The sequence below is a fragment of the Lolium rigidum genome, chromosome 7 (genome assembly GCF_022539505.1).
Source record: "Lolium rigidum isolate FL_2022 chromosome 7, APGP_CSIRO_Lrig_0.1, whole genome shotgun sequence".
NCBI lineage: Eukaryota > Viridiplantae > Streptophyta > Magnoliopsida > Poales > Poaceae > Lolium > Lolium rigidum.
Window position 1 is genome coordinate 296,237,527 of NC_061514.1, and position 19,611 is coordinate 296,257,137.

Genomic DNA, 19,611 nt, shown 5'->3' on the forward strand with positions numbered 1-19,611 from the left:
ATGATAACCTGAAAGTGGACTTTTTAGGCATAGATGCATGCTGGATAGCGGTCTATGTACTTTGTCGTAATGCCCAATTAAATCTCACAATACTCATCATGTCATGTATGTGCATTGTCATGCCCTCTCTATTTGTCAATTGCCCAACTGTAATTTGTTTACCCAATATGCTATTTCTTATGGGAGAGACACCTCTAGTGAACTGTGGATCCCGGTCCATTTTTTTACATCGAATACAATCTACTTGCAATACTTGTTCTACTGTTTTCTGCAAACAATCATCATCCACACTATACATCTAATCCTTTGTTACAGCAAGCCGGTGAGATTGACAACCTCACTGTTTCGTTGGGGCAAAGTACTTTGGTTGTGTTGTGCGGGTTCCACGTTGGCGCCGGAATCCCTAGTGTTGCGCCGCACTACACTCCGTCACCAACAACCTTCAACGTGCTTCTTGGCTCCTACTGGTTCGATAAATCTTGGTTTCATACCGAGGGAAAACCTGTTGCTATACGAGATCATACCTTCCTCTTGGGGTTCCCAACGAACGTGTGAGTTACACGCCATCAATAGGCACACAAGCAAGAGCTACCACCAAACGCCGACCTAGCAAAGCCCCCCAAGGCGCTAGGAAGGAGAACAGCTACCGCAACAAACCGTGTAAAAGCAGCCAGGCCAACGTTGTGGGAGGGCTGCGACACCAGCGAGAGGTCACACGGTGCTCCACAAGACACTACTAGAGAAGCTTACACGAAGCGAGGCCTCCAAGAGGAGCAGATTGAGGCGGAGGGATGGAGTCCATCATTTCAAACAAGAGGGCCATCATCGGGACGCCTTCAACAAGGGAACGATACCCGCAGGTGACGCCGTCGCCGGCACATGCCAAAGCCATGCGCTGCTTTCGCCGAGGTCCAAACCTATATAGAAATTCCGGACGCCGTGGCGAGGACGTAGAGCGAACAAGGCGGAGATCACCGCCGCGTCTCCAACCTAAGTCGCGCTATGAGTTAGCCCCAACTCAACTCATCCGTAGGAAACACGTGCTGGCTAGCAGAAGTTTCGGCCAGACCCAGATCTAAACGTCCAAGACCGTAGATTGGCGGCACCACGATGTCCACCATCCCCAACGCACGAGCACACTTGCACGAGCACGACCAAATTGGTCGGAGGGAGAATAGACTGCAGCCGCCAGAGTAGCTGCAGTACTGAGCCGGCCCAAGGACCTCGTCCCAGATAGCTAGCAAGAACGTCGCCCCAACGACTCTAGAACGGCGGGACGTCACCCCAACGACGCCCCACCACCGGAAGCTCAACCGAGCTCCGACAAGCCCGAGCGGGCAGATCGCCAAAAACCAGCGCCCACCGGTCTAGTCCGAGCACGACACCAGCCGCGACGGATGGTGGCCGAGGAGGTCTCTACGTGCAGCACACCAACAGAGAACAACCCAAACGGTCGGGCCCGCCAGGCCCAGATCTAGGACCGCGGGCCCAGATCGGCCGCCCCGCCACCAAGGGACACAGGAGCGTCGGCTGACGAGGCGCTGCGCACCACCGCCACGAACGCCCGCCTCGCCGCCAGCCACGGCGGGATCCGCACCGGCCTGGCCTGGAGCCTGCGCCCTCCAACGCCGCCTGGTCGAGCCCGCCCCGTCGGGCCTCCCAAGCGCACGGGAGAGAAGGAAACCGCCGCCGCCAGCGGGGGAAGGAGGGAGGACGGGGGTGCCGGTCGCCCACGGGGGAGGCGACGGGAGCGGAGAGGCCAACAATCGCTTTCCAGTGTAAGTAGTCGATGTCTCTGCACTCTTTCGCTCGGTTGATGCAGCTACTACTACTGTTAATCCTCTCAACCCTGGTTAGCTAACTAGAACCAGCTCCTTATGTGACATTGTACGTGGGAAAACTTAAAATGAGAGGCGTAGCCCTTTATTTATAAACATCCAAAACTCGTATTTAAAAAAAAATCGAAAAGTATAGTAGAGACAGCGAATGTTGTATACTACAATGATGTAAAATCTTAATACAAACTATTTCATATTGTAGTCTACATAAAAACGACAAATTATGCTAATTTTATATTGAATAGTCCATATTTCAAGACAATAAATTTATCAGATTTGTCAATTTCGTGTAGCCTAGAATATAAATTAGTTTGCATTGAGATTTTACAACATTGTAGCATACATCATTGACTACCACTAGAATTTTGTTTAGTATTATTTTTTAAAACTTTAAAATATAAATTTTGAGTCTGTAAAAATGAAGAATTACATGTAGCTTTGCCTTCAAAACACCACACTTCATTGTATGTGTTCAACCATACACTTTTTGATTTGAGCCATCGATTCAAGTTTCTCTCTCCTATCTTGTTACTCTTGGAGGTTGAGAACTCCTGGGCGGTAGTGGTCAGCGGGAGCAATCAAAATTGTAATCGAACCGGAAAATTTGTACGGGATCGAAGGCCTTCCCAAGGTCTTCACATAGTGAAAAGAGCTCCTACTTCATGGAAGAAGCTCACGGAGAAGAAGGTATGCTTTCGTGCCGTTCGGGGTCCTCCGTTCTTTTCGGGTTATAGTCGATGGTTCTTTCTTAGTTCCATCTCTACTGCGGTAACCGCACCTCTCCAAAGATGACTAGCTCCCCCTCAAGGAAGTGAGCATCGGGTTACATTGTCGTCTCCACATGCTTTGGTTATTTTGTTTTCACTTATTTAGTTTGTTATAACCATCAAGATTGAAGTTATTGATATATGTATTTTGTCTTATAGGGTGCGCCACTTTATTTGCATTAGGCCACATTATTTATTCGCATAGTTTAAAATTACAAACAAGTCAAGAGATTTTTTGTAGAACCTATTCATCCCTATATGTTAGATTGCACATATTGTATTTACAGTAGGACTGTATTGTAATTGTAACCAAACCCTAGGCCTCTGGCCTATTATATAAACACCGGAACCCCACGTCATTATACGTGTGAGGCTTCCCCCAAAACCCTTCTACATGGTATCAGACTGATCTCGGTCCTACCCTAACCGCCGCCCCTTCCCAACCCTAGCCGCCGCCGCCTCTTCGGCCACCGCCGCCCTAGGTCGGGCCGCCGCCACCCCTAGCCCCACCCCACCTTCCGCTGCCATGGAGCTCACCGCCCTCACCGACGGGGCCTCCTCTGCCCCTGCGGCTGCCTTGGCCGCCGCCCTCGTACCCGCCGGCGCCCCGCGTCATGCCGGCCCCGTGCTCCTCTCCTTCACCGCCGAGAACTACTCCAAGTGGTGCATCTACATGTGTGCTTCCCTAGGCCACTCCGGCTACCTCGGCCACGTCGACGGCACCGTCGCCGCCGCCCCCACCAATGCCAAGTGGGCCACCACCGACTACACCGTCCTCAACCACCTCCACGCCGACATCGACGAAGACGTCGCAGACATGATCCTTGCGGGGAATCAGATCGCGCGTCAGCTGTGGCTCGCGGCACGCGACCTCTTCACCGCGAACAAGGCGAACAAAACCATCTACCTTGACAATGACTTTCGCCAGCTTGTGCAGGGATCCCTCTCCATCCACGAGTACTGTCGCCGCCAGAAGCACCTCGCCGGTGCGCTCTACGACAACGACTCTCCCGTGAGTGACCGCGCCCTCATCCTCAACACCCTGCGCGGCCTCGACCCTCGCTTCGCCTCCGCTGCCACGGTCATCTCCACGACCGACCCGCTGCCAACCTTCCTCCGCACCAGGGCGATGCTCCTGAGGGAGGAGATGCAGCAGGCCAACGCGGCGGCCACCTCCACCACCACCGCTCTCGTCGCCCAGGCCCGAGGTCCCGCCTCTCCATGCCCTGGCCCCGGCTGCCGCGGTGACGGTTCCGCTCCTGGCACGGGCGCCGGCAAGGGCAAGCAGCCGGCCAAGCAGAAGGGCCGCACCAGCGGACGCCAGGGTGGAGGCGCCACCCAGGGCACCTAGCCCGCCCGCACGCTGGCCCCGACCGGCCCGTGGGTCTGCTTCTCCCCGGGTGCTGGCCAGTGGCGCGCCCCCTCCTGTGGACAGGGCATCCTGGGCCCTCGCCCCCAGGCCTACACCGCCACTGCGCTGTCAACCTCGACGTACGTGGGACAGCTCGGCTCTCATCGCCGCCCTCAACAACCTCGCGCTTCAGCAAGGTGGTTGGGTCATGGACTCAGGCGCGTCCTCACACATGACCAACGATGATGGTAACCTCACTCGTTCCTCCCCCTTCGCACTCCTCACTTCGTCACCGTCGGGGATGGCACCACCATCCATATTGCCTCTTCTGGTTTCACCTCCTTTCGCACACCTTCTGGTCACATCTTTCGACTCAACCATGTACTCCTAGTACCGCACATTATTCGCAATTTGCTTTCGGTTCGCAAGTTTACCCGTGATAATATGTGTTCCATTGAGTTTGACACCTTTGGCTTCTCTATGAAGGACATGAAGACCCGTCGCGTGATTCTTCGTTGCAATAGTGATGGAGATCTCTACACTTTTCCCGGGAGGAGCAGCTTTCGCCGTTCTTCCTCCACCGCTTTGGTCGTCACCGCCACCGCCGAGCTATGGCACCAGCGTCTTGGACATCCTGGGCATGATGCCATGTCGGCTCTTCAGCATCTAGATTTTATCAAGTGTAATAAATTTAGTCGTACTCGGGTGTGTCATGCATGTCAGCTTGGCAAGCACGTACGTTTACCGTTTCGTCAGTCTACTACAGCGTCTAGTGCTATCTTCGATTTGATACATTGTGATTTGTGGACATCTCCAATTATAAGCACCTCTGGTTTCCGATATTACCTTGTCATTGTCGACGACTACTCTCACTTTTATTGGTCCTTTCCACTTTGCAACAAGTCTTGTACTGCCTGCACTCTCGAAACCTTTTTCGTTTATGCGCGCAACAGTTTGGTGTCAGTATTCGCTCTCTTCAGACAGATAACGGTACCGAGTTCCTCAACAAGACTGTTGATACTCTCCTCACCACCCATGTTCCAGGCTCACATCCCAGCTCCTTTTTCGGCCGAGGCTCTGGCTACTGCCACATACTTGCTTAATCGCCGTCCTAGTACAGCCATAAAATCCCAGGTTCCCTACACATGCCTCCATGGTTGTCCTCCCTCATACACTGATCTTCGAGTCTTCGGTTGCCTTTCTTATCCTAACATCGCGTCCACCGCCCCACACAAGCTCAGTGCACGTTCCATGGCATGTGTCTTTCTTGGGTATCCCTCCAACCATCGTGGTTATCGCTGCCTTAACCCTGTCACAGGAAGAATTCTCGTCTCACCACATGTTGTCTTCGACGAGACAGTTTTTCCTTTTCAGCATGCAGCTTCGTCATCTGCGCCTGCGCCTCCTGCGCCGCGCGGACTCGATGACCTCTTCGGCACGCCGACCGTGCCACCACCGCGAGCTCCTGCACCGGCCCCACGCACCCCAGCGCCGGCCCCGAGTGCGCCCGCCCCGGCCTCGAGCGCCCCTGCCTCGCCGCCGCCTCGCCCAGCCGAGCAGCCGGTTGCCACGCCGGTCAGACCGGGCTATGGGCCGGTCATCCCAGCGCACAAGCCGGTCCAACCGGACCCTGGGCTGGCACAACCGGTCCCCAGGCCGGTCCAACCGGGTCCTGGGCTGGGTGTCCCTGCCACGGCTACTGCCGACGCTGCCCCAACGGCCTCCTCGAGTGGGGCCTCCAACCCTCGCTGCACGCGCTCCGGATGCCAAGTGCGTCCCGTGGACAGGCTCAACCTCTCCACCGTGGACTCCGTCACTGATGTCGTCCCCACCACCTTTCGCCAGGCAATTCAGGATCCTTAGTGGCGTGCTGCCATGTCTGATGAGTACCAGGCTCTCATCAACAACAACACTTGGTCTCTCGTTCCTCGCCCTTCGCGTGCCAACGTCGTCACTGGCAAGTGGATCTTTCGTCAAAAGTTCCACTCGGATGGCACCCTTGCGCGCAACAAGGCCCGATGGGTCGTTCGTGGGTACTCCCAGCGCCCCTGCATCGACTACGAGGAGACTTTCAGCCCTGTTTGTCAAGCCTGATATGATCCGTCTCGTTCTTCACATTTCTGTCTCCGGCTCTTGGCCCATACGGCAGCTTGATGTGAAGAATGTGTTCCTGCATGGCTCCCTGGACGAGGTGGTCTACTGTCAGCAGCCCCCTGGGTTTTTTATGCCTCTCGCCCTGACCACGTCTGTCACCTCCACAAGTCCATGTACGGCTTGAAGCAGGCCCCTCGTGCCTGGTACCACCGGTTCGCCTCCTACATCGCCACTCTGTTTGTCCTCCACTATGCGGCAGACACGGCATACTTACTGCTCTATATGGACGACATCATCGTCACCGCCTCGTCGACGAGTTTTCTTGAGGGGCTCCTTGCGCATCTTCATAGCGAGCTCGCCATGACTGATCTTGGGGACCTCCACTACTTCCTGGGTATGAAGGTCAGCCGGTCGTCGGCTGGTCTCTTTCTGTCACATTGATAACCCACAAGTATAGGGGATCGCGATAGTCTTCGAGGGAAGTAAAACCCAAATTTATTGATTCGACACAAGGGGAGGTAAAGAATACTTATAAGCCTTAACAACTGAGTTGTCAATTCAGCTGCACCTGGAAAAGCACTAGTAACGAGGGTGATGTGAAAGCAGCAGTAATATGAGAGCAATAGTAACAGTAACACAGCAGCAGTAATAGTAACACAGAGGTAATGGCACCAGAAGATAGTTGATACTACTTCCAGTGACATGTAGAACGAGTATATGATGATGAAAGATGGACCGGGGTTCCCAGCTATCTTCACTAGTGGCAACTCTCCAATAACAAGTGTTGGGTGAACAAATTACAGTTGGGCAATTGATAGGATTGATAAAGCATTAAGAAAGAACATCAATTCATTAATCATGTAGGCATGTTTTCCATATTTAGTCGTACGTGCTCGCAATGAGAAACTTGCACAACATCTATTGTCCTACCAGCCGGTGGCGGCCGGGCCTCAAGGGAAGCTACTGGATATTAAGGTACTCCTTTTAATAGAGCACGGAGCAAAGCATTAACACTCCGTGAAAACATGTGTCCCTCACATCACCGCCATCCCCTCCGGTTGTCCCGATTTGTCACTTCGGGGCCTTTGGTTCCGGACGGTGACATGTGCATAGAACTTGTAGATACAATCTAAGCAATAAGTATAGAGCTCAAATCTAAGATCATGCCACTCGGGCCCTAGTGACAAGCATTAAGAATAACAAGATTGCGGCAACAATAACTTCACAAACTTTATAGATAGACTAATCATAATGTATCATCCATCGGATCCCAACAAACACAACACCGATTGCATCAGATGAATCTCAATCATGTAAGGCAGCTCATGAGATCATTGTATTGAAGTACATGGAGGAGAGAATACCAACTAGCTACAGCTAGAACCCGTAGTCCATGGGGGAACTACTCACGGAGCATGATGGAGGCGATGGCGTTGATGGAGATGGCTTCGGGGGCACTTCCCCGTCCGGCGGGGTGCGGAACAGAGACTTGTCCCCCGGGTGGAGTTTCGCGATGGTGGCGGCGCCCCGGAGTCTTTACGGAGTTTCGTCAATTGGTAGTGCGTTTTTAGGTCGAAAGGGATTTTATAGGCGAAGAGGCGGCGCGGGGGGGCACACAGGGGCGCCACACCCTAGGCCGGCGCGGCCGGGGTCCGGCCCGCGCCGCCATGTGGTGTGGTGGCCCCTCGGGCCCTCTCAGGCTCTTCTTCGGTGTTACGGAGCCTTCCGGGAAAAATAGGAGGTTTGGCGTTGATTTCGTCCAATTCGAGAATATTGCCCGAACAGCCTTTCCGGAACCAAAAACAGCGGAAAACGAGAGCTGGCACTGTGGCATCTCGTTAATAGGTTAGTTCAGGAAAATGCATGAAATCATCATAAAGTGCAAGCAAAACATGTAAGTATTGTCATAAAACAAGCATGGAACAGACAGAAATTATGGATACGTTGGGGACGTATCGGCATCCCCAAGCTTAGTTCTGCTCGTCCCGGCAGGTAAACGATAAAAAGAATAATTTACGTAGTGACATGCTACTTACATAACCTTGATCATACTATTACAAAGCATATGAAATGAATGAAGTGACTCAAGGCAATGATCTATAGTTGCTAACAAGTAGATAACATATAGCAAAACTTTTCATGAATAGTACTTTCAAGACAAGCATCAAAAGTCTTGCACAAGAGTTAACTCATAAAGCAATAAATTCAAAGTAAAGGCATCGAAGCAACACAAAGGAAGATATAAGTTTCAGCGGTTGCTTTCAACTTTCAACATGCATATCTCATGGATAATTGTCAACATAAAGTAATATGATGAATGCAAATAAGCAAGTATGTAAGAATCAATGCACGATTAACACAAGTGTTTGCTTCTAAGATGGAAGGAAGTAGGTAAACTGACTCAACATAAAGTAAAAGAAAGGCCCTTCGCAGAGGGAAGCAGGGATTAAATCATGTGCTAGAGCTTTTTAAGTTTTGAAATCATATAGAGAGCATAAAAGTAAAGTTTTGAGAGGTGTTTGTTGTTGTCAACGAATGGTAGTGGGCACTCTAACCCCCTTGCTAAACAGACTTTCAAAGAGCGGCTCCCATGAAGGACGTTATCTCTACCAGCAAGGTAGATCATCCCTCTTCTCTTTTGTTTACACATGTACTTTAGTTTTATTTATGGTTGACACTCCTCCCAATCTTTGCTCACACAAGCCATGGCTAACCGAATCCTCGGGTGCCTTCCAACAATCTCATACCATGGAGGAGTGTCTATTTGCAAAATTAAGTTGCTTACTGATGAATCAGAGCAAAACATGTGAAGAGAATTATTAATAAAGTTAATTAATTGGGGGCTGGGAACCCCGCGCCGGCTCTTTTTGCAAAATTATTGGATAAGCGGATGAAGCCACTAGTCCATTGGTGAAAGCTGCCCAACAAGATTGAAAGATAAAACACCACATACTTCCTCATGAGCTATAAAACATTGACACAAATAAGAGATAGTAAATTTTGAATTGTTTAAAGGTAGCACATGAAGTATTTACTTGGAATGGCGAGAAATACCACATAGTAGGTAGGTATGGTGGACACAAATGGCATAGTGGTTGGCTCAAGGATTTGGATGCACGAGAAGTATTCCCTCTCGATACAAGGCTCAGGCTAGCAAGGTTATTTGAAGCAAACACAAGTATGAACCGGTACAGCAAAACTTACATAAGAACATATCGCAAGCATTATAATACTCTACACTGTCTTCCTTGTTGCTCAAACACTTTACCAGAAAATATCTAGACCTTAAGAGAGATCAATTATGCAAACCAATTTCAACAAGCTTTACGGTAGTTCTCCACTAATAGGTTTAAACCACATGAAAAAAACTTAATCTATTTGAGAGCTCAAAACAATTGCCAAGTGTCAAATTATCCAAGACATTATGAGGCATTTTCTGTTTCCAACCAAATAATAATAAGTGCTATAGCTTCCAACTTTTATCATTGAACATTAAAAGTAAAACGAAGAACAAGTGTTCATATGAAAAAGCGGAGCGTGTCTCTCTCCCAAACAAGGATTGCTAGGATCCGAATTTATTCAAACACAAACAAAAATAAAAGCACACGAGACGCTCCAAGTAAAGCACATATGATGTGACCGAATAAAAATATAGTTTCAGAGGAGGAACCTGATAAGTTGATGAAGAAGGGGATGCCTTGGGCATCCCCAAGCTAGACAGCTTGAGTCTTCTTGAAATATGCAGGGATGAACCACGGGGGCATCCCCAAGCTTAGACTTTTCACTCTTCTTGATCATATATCATCCTCCTATCTTGACCCTTGAAAACTTCCTTCACACCAAACTTCTCATAAACTTCATTAGAGGGTAGTACTCAAAAATTTTGAATCCACCTTGGTCCTGTAGTGACACATTGCAAGAACTCAATAAAACATTAGCTACAGCTCTCCACGTGTAGAAAACCTCGCTTAAAGTCCACAAGAGACAATGCAAAAAACAGAGACAGAATCTGTCAAAACAGAACAGCCAGTAAAGACGAATTTTAAATAAATACTTCCGTTGCTCAAATCAGAAAACTCAAAACTAATGAAAGTTGCGTACATATCTGAGGAACATGCACGTAAAGTGGCATATTTGTCTGAGTTACCTACAGAGAAAACAGCCCAGATTCGTGACAGATAGAAATCTGTTTCTGCGCAGAAATCCAAATCTAGTATCAACCTTCGATTAGAGGCTTCACTTGGCACAACAAAACACAAAACTAAGATAAGTAGAGGTTGCTACAGTAGTAAACAACTTCCAAGACACAAATATAAAACAAAGTACTGTAGCAAAATAACACATGGGTTATCTCCCAAGAAGTTCTTTCTTTATAGCCATCAAGATGGGCTCAGCAGTTTTAATGATGCACTCGCAAGAAATAGTATTTGAAGCAAAAGAGAGCATCAAGAGGCAAATTCAAAACACATTTAAGTTTAACATGCTTCCTATGCAAAGGAATCTTGTACACAAATAAATTCATGAAGAACAAAGTGACAAGCATAAGAAGATAGAACAAGTGTAACTTCAACAATTTTAGCATATAGAGAGGTGTATTAGTACCATGAAAATTTCTACTACCATATTTTCCTCTCTCATAATAATTTTCAGTAGCTTCATGAACAAACTCAACAATATAACTATCACATGCAGCATACTTTTCATAATTTCTAAACACATAATTTTTATCAAGTTCAAGAATAGTGGAATAAAAACTTTCAAACTTACTTTTATTAATAATATAACATAATGATTGATCAATCTCAAGAGATATGGGACTCATAGAATAAGTCAAGAACTCTCCAATCCCATTTTCATTAGTAGTACAATTAATATTATCAAGTAACTTAGGACCATCATCTAGAGCTTTATCATAAACATTTGCCAAGCAAAATTCTTTAGTACCATGCATTTCGACATCAGGCACAAACAAAACATTATCATAAGATTTATCAAAGTAGCATGGATTATCATATATAACAGCAGCATAATTATTCTCACAAGTTTTACTTATAGGAAATATTTCAAGAGAATCCACAGGAACATAACATTCAACATCTTTCGGTAAGCATGGAGGACAATCAAATAGTGTAAGAGATAAAGAGTTACTCTCATTAGAAGGTTGGCATGGGTAGCTACTCCATTCTTCCTCCTTTTGTTCGTCGCTCTCCTCTTCTTTTTCATCCAATGAGCTTTCGAGTTCATCAATTTCCTCCTCTTTTTCATCCAATGAGCTTTCGGGTTCATCAATTTCTTCTTCCACGAGGTTCCTGCAAATTGTGAGTGCATTCTTGTGCATTAATGTGTCTCTCTTTATAATCAAGGATATAAGGATTCCTATTGTAGCATTCTATGCAAGAATTAAGGATAGTAGAGACATAATCTTTAAGGTCCTTACAAATAGCACAAGTTTCATAATTCTCAACCATGAAGGATTCTATCTCGGAGGCTCCCATAAATAAGACAAATTGTTCTACCTCTTCGAACCCATAATGAATATAGCAATTCCGATTATAGTTCTTAATTAAAAATTCCTCACTAAAACCACATTGAAATTTAAGATGTTTAGTATCCTGTTGAGAGCAACGAGTTTATATCATGGCGTCTAAGCAAGATTCTAGCAATTGTATTCAATTTTTCTATCATAGCACTCATTATTTTACCAGTTCTTGATTCCCTATAACAATTATAACATTCCATAAGCTCCAAGTAGGTTGTTGGTTCTCCCATAACAGCAGTTTTTAATTTTTCGGTTTTTCAAATTTTTATGGATTTTTTGATATATGAGAAAAGTAAAACAAGACAAAAAGAAACTAAACAAAAGTAAACTAAGCAAAATAATACTAGACAGTAATAAACTAAGCACAAATAAACTAGACAAAAGAAAACTAAGCAAAACAAAATAAAACAAAATAAAAGCAGAGAGAGAGGTAGAGTGTACTCCCCAGGTGAACTTATGAGTAGAGCTATGCCTCCCCGGCAACGGCGCCAGAAAACAGTCTTGATAACCCACAAGTATAGGGGATCACGATAGTCTTCGAGGGAAGTAAAACCAAAATTTATTGATTCGACACAAGGGGACGTAAAGAATACTTATAAGTCTTAACAACTGAGTTGTCAATTCAGCTGCACCTGGAAAAGCACTAGTAACAGGGGTGATGTGAAAGCAGCAGTAATATGAGAGCAATAGTAACAGTAACACAGCAGCAGTAATAGTAACACAAAGGTAATGGCACCAGAAGATAGTTGATACTACTTCCAATGACATGTAGAACGAGTATATGATGATGAAAGATGGACCGGGGTTCCCAGCTATCTTCACTAGTGGCAACTCTCCAATAACAAGTGTTGGGTGAACAAATTACGAGTTGGGCAATTGATAGGATTGATAAAGCATTAAGAAAGAACATCAATTCATTAATCATGTAGGCATGTTTTCCATATTTAGTCGTACGTGCTCGCAATGAGAAACTTGCACAACATCTATTGTCCTACCAGCCGGTGGCAGCCGGGCCTCAAGGGAAACTACTGGATATTAAGGTACTCCTTTTAATAGAGCACCGGAGCAAAGCATTAACACTCCGTGAAAACATGTGTCCCTCACATCGCCACCATCCCCTCCGGTTGTCCCGATTTCTGTCACTTCGGGGCCTTTGGTTCCGGATAGTGACATGTGCATACAACTTGTAGATACAATCTAAGCAATAAGTATAGAGCTCAAATCTAAGATCATGCCACTCGGGCCCTAGTGACAAGCATTAAGAATAACAAGATTGCAGCAACAATAACTTCACAAACTTTATAGATAGACTAATCATAATGTATCATCCATCGGATCCCAACAAACACAACACCGATTACATCAGATGAATCTCAATCATGTAAGGCAGCTCATGAGATCATTGTATTGAAGTACATGGAGGAGAGAATACCAACTAGCTACATCTAGAACCCGTAGTCCATGGGGGAACTACTCACGGAGCATGATGGAGGCGATGGCGTTGATGGAGATGGCTTCCGGGGCACTTCCCCATCCCGGCAGGGTGCCGGAACGAGACTTCGTCCCCCGAATTGGAGTTTCGCGATGGTGGCGACGCCCCGGAGTCTTTCCGGAGTTTCGTCAATTGGTACTGCGTTTTTAGGTCGAAAGGGATTTTATAGGCGAAGAGGCGGCGCAGGAGGGCACACAGGGGCGCCACACCCTAGGCCGGCGCGGCCGAGGTCTGGCCCGCGCCGCCATGTGGTGTGGTGGCCCCCTGGGCCCTCTCCGACTCTTCTTCGGTGTTCGGAGCCTTCCGGGAAAAATAGGAGGTTTGGCGTTGATTTCGTCCAATTCCGATAATATTGCCCGAACAGCCTTTACGGAACAAAAACAGCAGAAAACGAGGAACCGCACTGTGGCATCTCGTTAATAGGTTAGTTCCGGAAAATGCATGAAATCATCATAAAGTGCAAGCAAAACATGTAAGTATTGTCATAAAACAAGCATGGAAAGACAGAAATTATGGATACGTCGGGGACGTATCACACATCGACAGTATGCTCTGGACATTCTACAGCGGGCTGGCATATCTGACTGTCACCCCTCGCCTACACCGGTCGACACGTCCTCGAAGCTCTCCGCTTCCGATGGCTAGCTTCTTCCCGACGCCACCGACTACAGGAGCATCGTGGGCAGTCTTCAGTACCTCACACTGACGCGCCCCGATATCTCCTACGCTGTTCGGCAGGCCTGTCTTCACATGCATGCTCTGCGCACGTCTCACTTGGATCTCGTGGAGTTTGGCCTCCAGCTCCACGCCTCCTCGTCGACCGCCCTTGTGGCCTACTCCGACGCCGACTGGGCAAGCTGTCCGGACTCGCGCCGCTCCACCTCCGGTTACTGCGTCTACTTCGGTGATAGTCTCATCTCTTGGTCCTCCAAGCTGTGTCCCGTTCCTCTGCAGAGGCTGAGTACCGCGCCGTCGCCCACGCCGTCGCCGAGTGCTGTTGGCTCCGCCAGTTGCTCCCGGAACTTCATCGCCCCCTGAGCTCTGCCACGGTTGTCTACTGTGACAACGTCTCCGCCATCTACATGTCCTCCAATCCGGTGCAACATAAACGTACCAAACACATTGAGATAGACATCCACTTCGTCCGCGAGAAGGTGTCCTTGGGAGAGGTCTGTGTTCTACATGTTCCGTCCTCCCACTAGTTCGTGGATGTCATGATGAAGGGATTACCGAGTCAGCTCTTCCTCGACTTTCGGTCCCGTCTCAACGTCCGAGAACCTCCCGCTAGGACTGCGGGGAGGTGTTAGATTGCACATATTGTATTTACAGTAGGACTGTATTGTAATTTTAACCAAACCCTAGGCCTCTGGCCTATTATATAAACACCGAAACCCCACGTCATTATACGTGTGAGGCTTCCCCCCAAACCCTTCTACACTATAGATTATCGACATTAAGCTTTCAGTCATGAGGAATTCCCAAGGCCCATCTTCGTTCCTATCTACGGTCTCGGTCCCAGCTTGCAAAATATTGTTATACTACATCAAGTTTATGATAAGCGTCATGATTTTAGTTTAAATTTAAATTAAAATTCAGACGAATTATGGGTTGGTGGGAGTACCTACTATTTGGTCAACTTGTTGAGCAGAGCGAGCACCTCGCGCGTGTACTCATCTTGTTGAAATGAATCACGTGGCAGGCAACAGACCCAGATATCTTGCATCGTCGATCGGTGCTCCAAAAGTTACCACTGAAACGGATCCATCTACCGTGGAGTATAACGTTTTTTTTTGAGAAAAACCACGTGTTCATTCACTCAGCTAACAAGCAGACAGGAGTACAACACACGTAGCCAAAAGAAGGCTCTAGAGGGACAGGTGTCCCAGAGAAAATACACAAAGGACCCCAAAGAACAAAAATTACAAAGAAGCCCCTCGAATCCTTGTGCAACACAGCATCTCCCGTCCCCAATCCCCACCGCCGCCGGAGCACCGGCCGGAGGAACAGGGGATGGAGAACCTTGAAAACCAAGCCCATCGGAGCGCCATCGCAGACAAGCTGCTTTGTGGACCTCGAGTGAGCTCCACCGTGAACGGCGGATAACTTGTCGATGTGGCGCGTCGGCCGAGGGAAATCCTCACGCTCGCCGAGCTCCGGACCAGCCTCCCTCCGTCGACGTCGTCGAGGAAGAAGCACCAATCCGCCGGCCACGAACCACTTTCCCATCTCTGGAACAAACACCAACCCCCGCCAGCCACGCCCGTCACAGAAAGCGGCGAGCGTCAGGATACTCCTGTGTAGAGTCTCGCAAGCTCCACGACGATGGCGGAGTACATCTCGTCGCGTCGACCGAGCTGGAGAACCAAAATCCGCCACGGAATCGTTGTCGCCGCAACGCCGAGCCCGCCCGGAACGAAGCCCTCCCAGATCTGATCCCGACAACAGCAGGAACCGCCGTATTGGAGCCAGAACTGAAGGGAATTTATTCGAAACCGAAGACATCGCCGGTGAGCGACGACCGGCCGAACACCAAGCTACGAAGGCTATCTACACCTACAGCTACACAAATCCGAGCGAGGAATCCGGCGGTCCCCCTCCACCAACGACCGGGAGGTCGATGGCGAAGAGGAACCGCCAGAAAACGACGCCGGAAAACTGGTCGCCGAGAGCGAAAAGTGGGTTCGCCTCCTGGAGAGAGAGAACGTTGTTTTCCTATTTGTCACTACGTACGATGCATGTTGAATATAAGACGGCCTCCCGAGGTCTAGGGCATGACAAAACACGTGTTTGGCTGATCGATCTAATCTGGCTAGTATTTAGCCGCAAGCACCTCTCGCATTTTTTAGAGCACACGTGCATGCGTGGTAACCTTCCACGTGGCCTTCCCGCAGCTGGCTCTGGATCTGTTGTACTCAACTATAGTACGTAGTATTTCAACTCGGGTCAGCCATCCAAACACTGGTTAATTAGCCATCCTAACTCTAGATCTGGCCCGTCCGCTATAAAATGGCACCATCCTGGACGTGAGGAAGCCACACTCTCACTCCCTCACTCACTCACCCGGTCATAGCTGTAAGCAAGGAAGTAGCTAGCAATGGCGGGGCTGAGCAGGGCGGCAATGCTGGCCACGGCGATGGGCCTGATCGTGGCAGCGCTGCTGTTCCCGGCAGCTATGTCGACGCGGCCGTCCTTGATCTCGATGACCACCGGCGGCATCCGGCAACTCCCCGACGGCCTGTCATATGACTTCTACAAGGATACGTGCCCCACCCTGGAGATCATGGTGCGCGAGGCCGTGGAGAGGGCGATTGAGAGCGATGTTGGGGTTGTCGCTGGCCTCCTCCGAATCTTTTTCCACGACTGCTTCCCCCAGGTGCGTACATGATGCATAGATACATAATTATTTGAGTTCCTTTCACTTTCAAATATGTACATACTAACATACATACATATATACATACATATATACATACATATATATATAAATAAATAAATATCTTGTTTGCGATTTGCAGGGCTGCGATGGGTCGATTCTACTGACCGGAGCAAACAGCGAGCTGAAGATGCCGCAGAACGTGGGGCTGCGGCAGAGCGCACTGGACCTCATCGAGAGCATCCGCGAGACGGTGCACCAGGAATGCGGGGCCATCGTCTTTTTTTTTTTTTTTTTTTTTTTTTTTTTGAGGCCCTCGATCGCAGTTACAGCTGTAGTATTCGAACTTATGCACTAACTCAACACCACACTCACACCACACACACGCACACCACTAGTGCACAAGTTAGACTCGTAAGCTATACACACAACGACACATAATTTGAGTGTCCCTGTGAGACTCAGTAGTTATAGGCACATATGTGTGGAGGGGATTTTATTAGGGACCCAGAGCCCCCGGTGAGACACCCGCAAATTCGCTCCCCCTGGGAGTCGAACACGGGCGGGCTGGCTGGCCACTGCCGAGCACAGCCACTGCGCTGTCATGCGCGTCTCGCGGGGCCATCGTCTCGTGCGCCGACATCTCCAACCTCGCGACCAAGCACGCCGTGATGCAGTCCGGCGTGCCGGGGAACCTGGTGCCAGGGTACCTACTGCCCCTCGGCCGCAAGGACAGCCTCGGGCCGGCCACAACCCAGCAAGTCAGGGCCATTCCCAGCCCCGACCTCGACGTCAACCAGCTCGTCGAAGCCTTTGCCAGCCGCGGCCTGAACGAGGTCGACCTCGTCGCGCTCTCCGGCGCGCACACCATCGGCAAGGCGAGCTGCGGCAGCTTCATGAACCGCGATGGCGAGAACGACGAGTTCGTGCAGAGGCTCAAGAACAACTGCACTTATTTCCCTGTCGCCCCCCTGCAGGACCTCGACGTCACCACCCCTAACACCTTCGACAACTATTACTACAAGAACCTCCAGAACAGGACGGGTGTGCTCCACTCCGACATGCAGCTCACCCTCAACGCCACCATAAACCAGTTGGTCGACTTCTTCGCCGCCGACCAGGGGTGGTTCTTCTCGACCTTCAGCACCTCCATGAGCAATCTCGCACATCTGGAAGGCAAACCGGCCATAATAGGGGAGGTCCGCCGCAACTGCTTCAAGGTTAACGGGCTGGAACTCACCGCCCCTAACACCTTCGTCGCCTCTGCTTAAGGCCTCGATCTTATGGCATGCCGCGCGCCATGCCATGTCGATCATGAAATAAGAGCGCTACCCTAGCTCAATTTCCTTTCTTGATTACAATCCGCGCGCGCGCGTATGCCCACCTAGCTAGATAGTCCTAGAGCCACTCGCGGCCGGCGGGCCTCTCTTGCTTGTACCATTTCCTTTTCAGCAACTTTGTCAATTTCCTGCTTCCCTTTGTTGGAGCGGCTATCAAGTTTCGTTTGGTTCATCTTCTTCGAAGAACGTACTTACACGGTACACTTTCCTTTTCCCAGATCTTTACTATTAGAGCAGAAATTATATATGACGATGATACGTGGAATGGTGTCACATCCTCCGGTGTCACACTTGCACCTATTTACATACCAAATGCCACCGGTTCATACTATCCAGTTGAAATCAAATCGCATCTTTAACAAAAAAACGCAGCGAATACCCGAGAGGGGTCATCGGGATTCCATATCAGACGCTAACTTTCTTATTCTGACATTTATTTGTATGTTCATGTGCCTTTATCCACTCCCCTTTGATAAATCTCAAATGAATTTTCTCTCCCTCTCCCTCTCTATAGATTTCTATACAGTGAACGTCCTTCCGAGTGAAGGCATGTCACAATCATTGCTGCTCCAGCTTCATTTGCGTGCTCCCGCCGCTGAGTACCCATCGACCTGAACCTCTCCGCACTACTGAGAGTAAATTACACAAATCTATCATAATTGGGAAGTGATTTCAGGTCACTACCGTTTCAGGTAATTTTTTTGCTAAAAACTACCACTTCTGGGGTAAATAACAACAGATCGCGCAAACGGTGTGGTCTGATAGTAGTTTAAGGAACATGGGCCCACTGTCAGTGCTTATTAGGCCAAACGGCCGTTTTCTCCCGTTAGGACTCGCTCGCCGGTCGCAACCCTGGCCATGAGGAGCATGACGGAGACCATGTGGTTATTTATTTATTTATTTCTCATTTGACTTTTCCCTCAGCCGGCAGCCCCACCTTGACGAAGCATCCACCGGTTTGAAACATGCATGCATGCGCGAGCAGCAAGGAACATGCACACAGTACGACACGCGAAGAGATAGCGCGTGTGCACCACATTCTTGAAGAAGCCATGTGAAAGCACCATGACCTCGTGTGGCCACGAGTTGGCGTAGCCATCGCCATGGCCATGGCTGCGGCTCATTACAACATGCTGGTGGAAGATATGTTGCAGCATGCACCGATCACGGCGCTGGTACCGGTGGAGGTGGAGGTCGTCGATGGAGTCGATGGCGAACTCCACAGTGTACACATACGAGAAGGGCCGCGATGCCGAGGAGGGAGGCAAAGATGTCGACACTGCCATGGTGGAGGACGGAGCCCAACGTCACACAACTTGACGATGCAAGCGCTAGGCTAGATGGTGGATGATGCATGCAGTGCCCGAAGCGAGGACAACAATGGATTAAATATGTAACGTACCATGGAGCAATTTTTATTCAGAGATACCGAAAAAAAGAAATTAATATCTTCGTCAACTAAAAGAGGCGTCAGATGGACACAATTATAGGTACTTACCACCCCGTTGAATAGTTAACGTGACAAATTATTGGGGATACATATATTTACCGCCGCAGGTATGCGCCCTCGAAGAATTAGTATGAGGTAGTTAGCGACATGTTTTATAGTTGGCATCGGCAATTTAATATTGTTGTTTAAGAATTCTACCGTAAAATTAAGTTAGACAAAATATAGGTAGTCACTGCCTCATGAAAAATAACTTCTAAATAATTAACATATAAATTACTGCAGAAGATAAATATTAACACCGATGAATTACGTACTGCAGAAAATTACTATCAGAAACTTTAAATCTGATGAAAATATCAAAGGAAAA

At 48.8% G+C, this 19,611-nt stretch overlaps 1 protein-coding gene across 1 annotated transcript; it reads left to right on the plus strand.

Moving 5' to 3' along the window:
- The first annotated feature begins 16,175 nt into the window (after positions 1–16,175).
- On the plus strand, positions 16,176–17,725 carry LOC124673023 (cationic peroxidase SPC4-like). Its single transcript, XM_047209158.1, has 3 exons — positions 16,176–16,454; positions 16,597–16,720; positions 17,070–17,725. Exons 1-3 carry the CDS (start codon positions 16,176–16,178, stop codon positions 17,723–17,725), a joined length of 1,059 nt encoding a protein of 352 aa, XP_047065114.1.
- Positions 17,726–19,611: the final 1,886 nt, after the last annotated feature.

What these genes read in the sequence shown, in the direction of transcription:
- LOC124673023 (XM_047209158.1), top strand. Translation starts at nt 16,176, where the DNA reads ATGGCGGGGCTGAGCAGGGCGGCAATGCTGGCCACGGCGATGGGCCTG. An exon ending in TCCACGACTGCTTCCCCCAG is followed by an intron (nt 16,455 to 16,596) that starts GTGCGTACATGA and finishes TGCGATTTGCAG; the next exon opens with GGCTGCGATGGGTCGATTCT. An exon ending in CGAGACGGTGCACCAGGAAT is followed by an intron (nt 16,721 to 17,069) that starts GCGGGGCCATCG and finishes CATGCGCGTCTC; the next exon opens with GCGGGGCCATCGTCTCGTGC.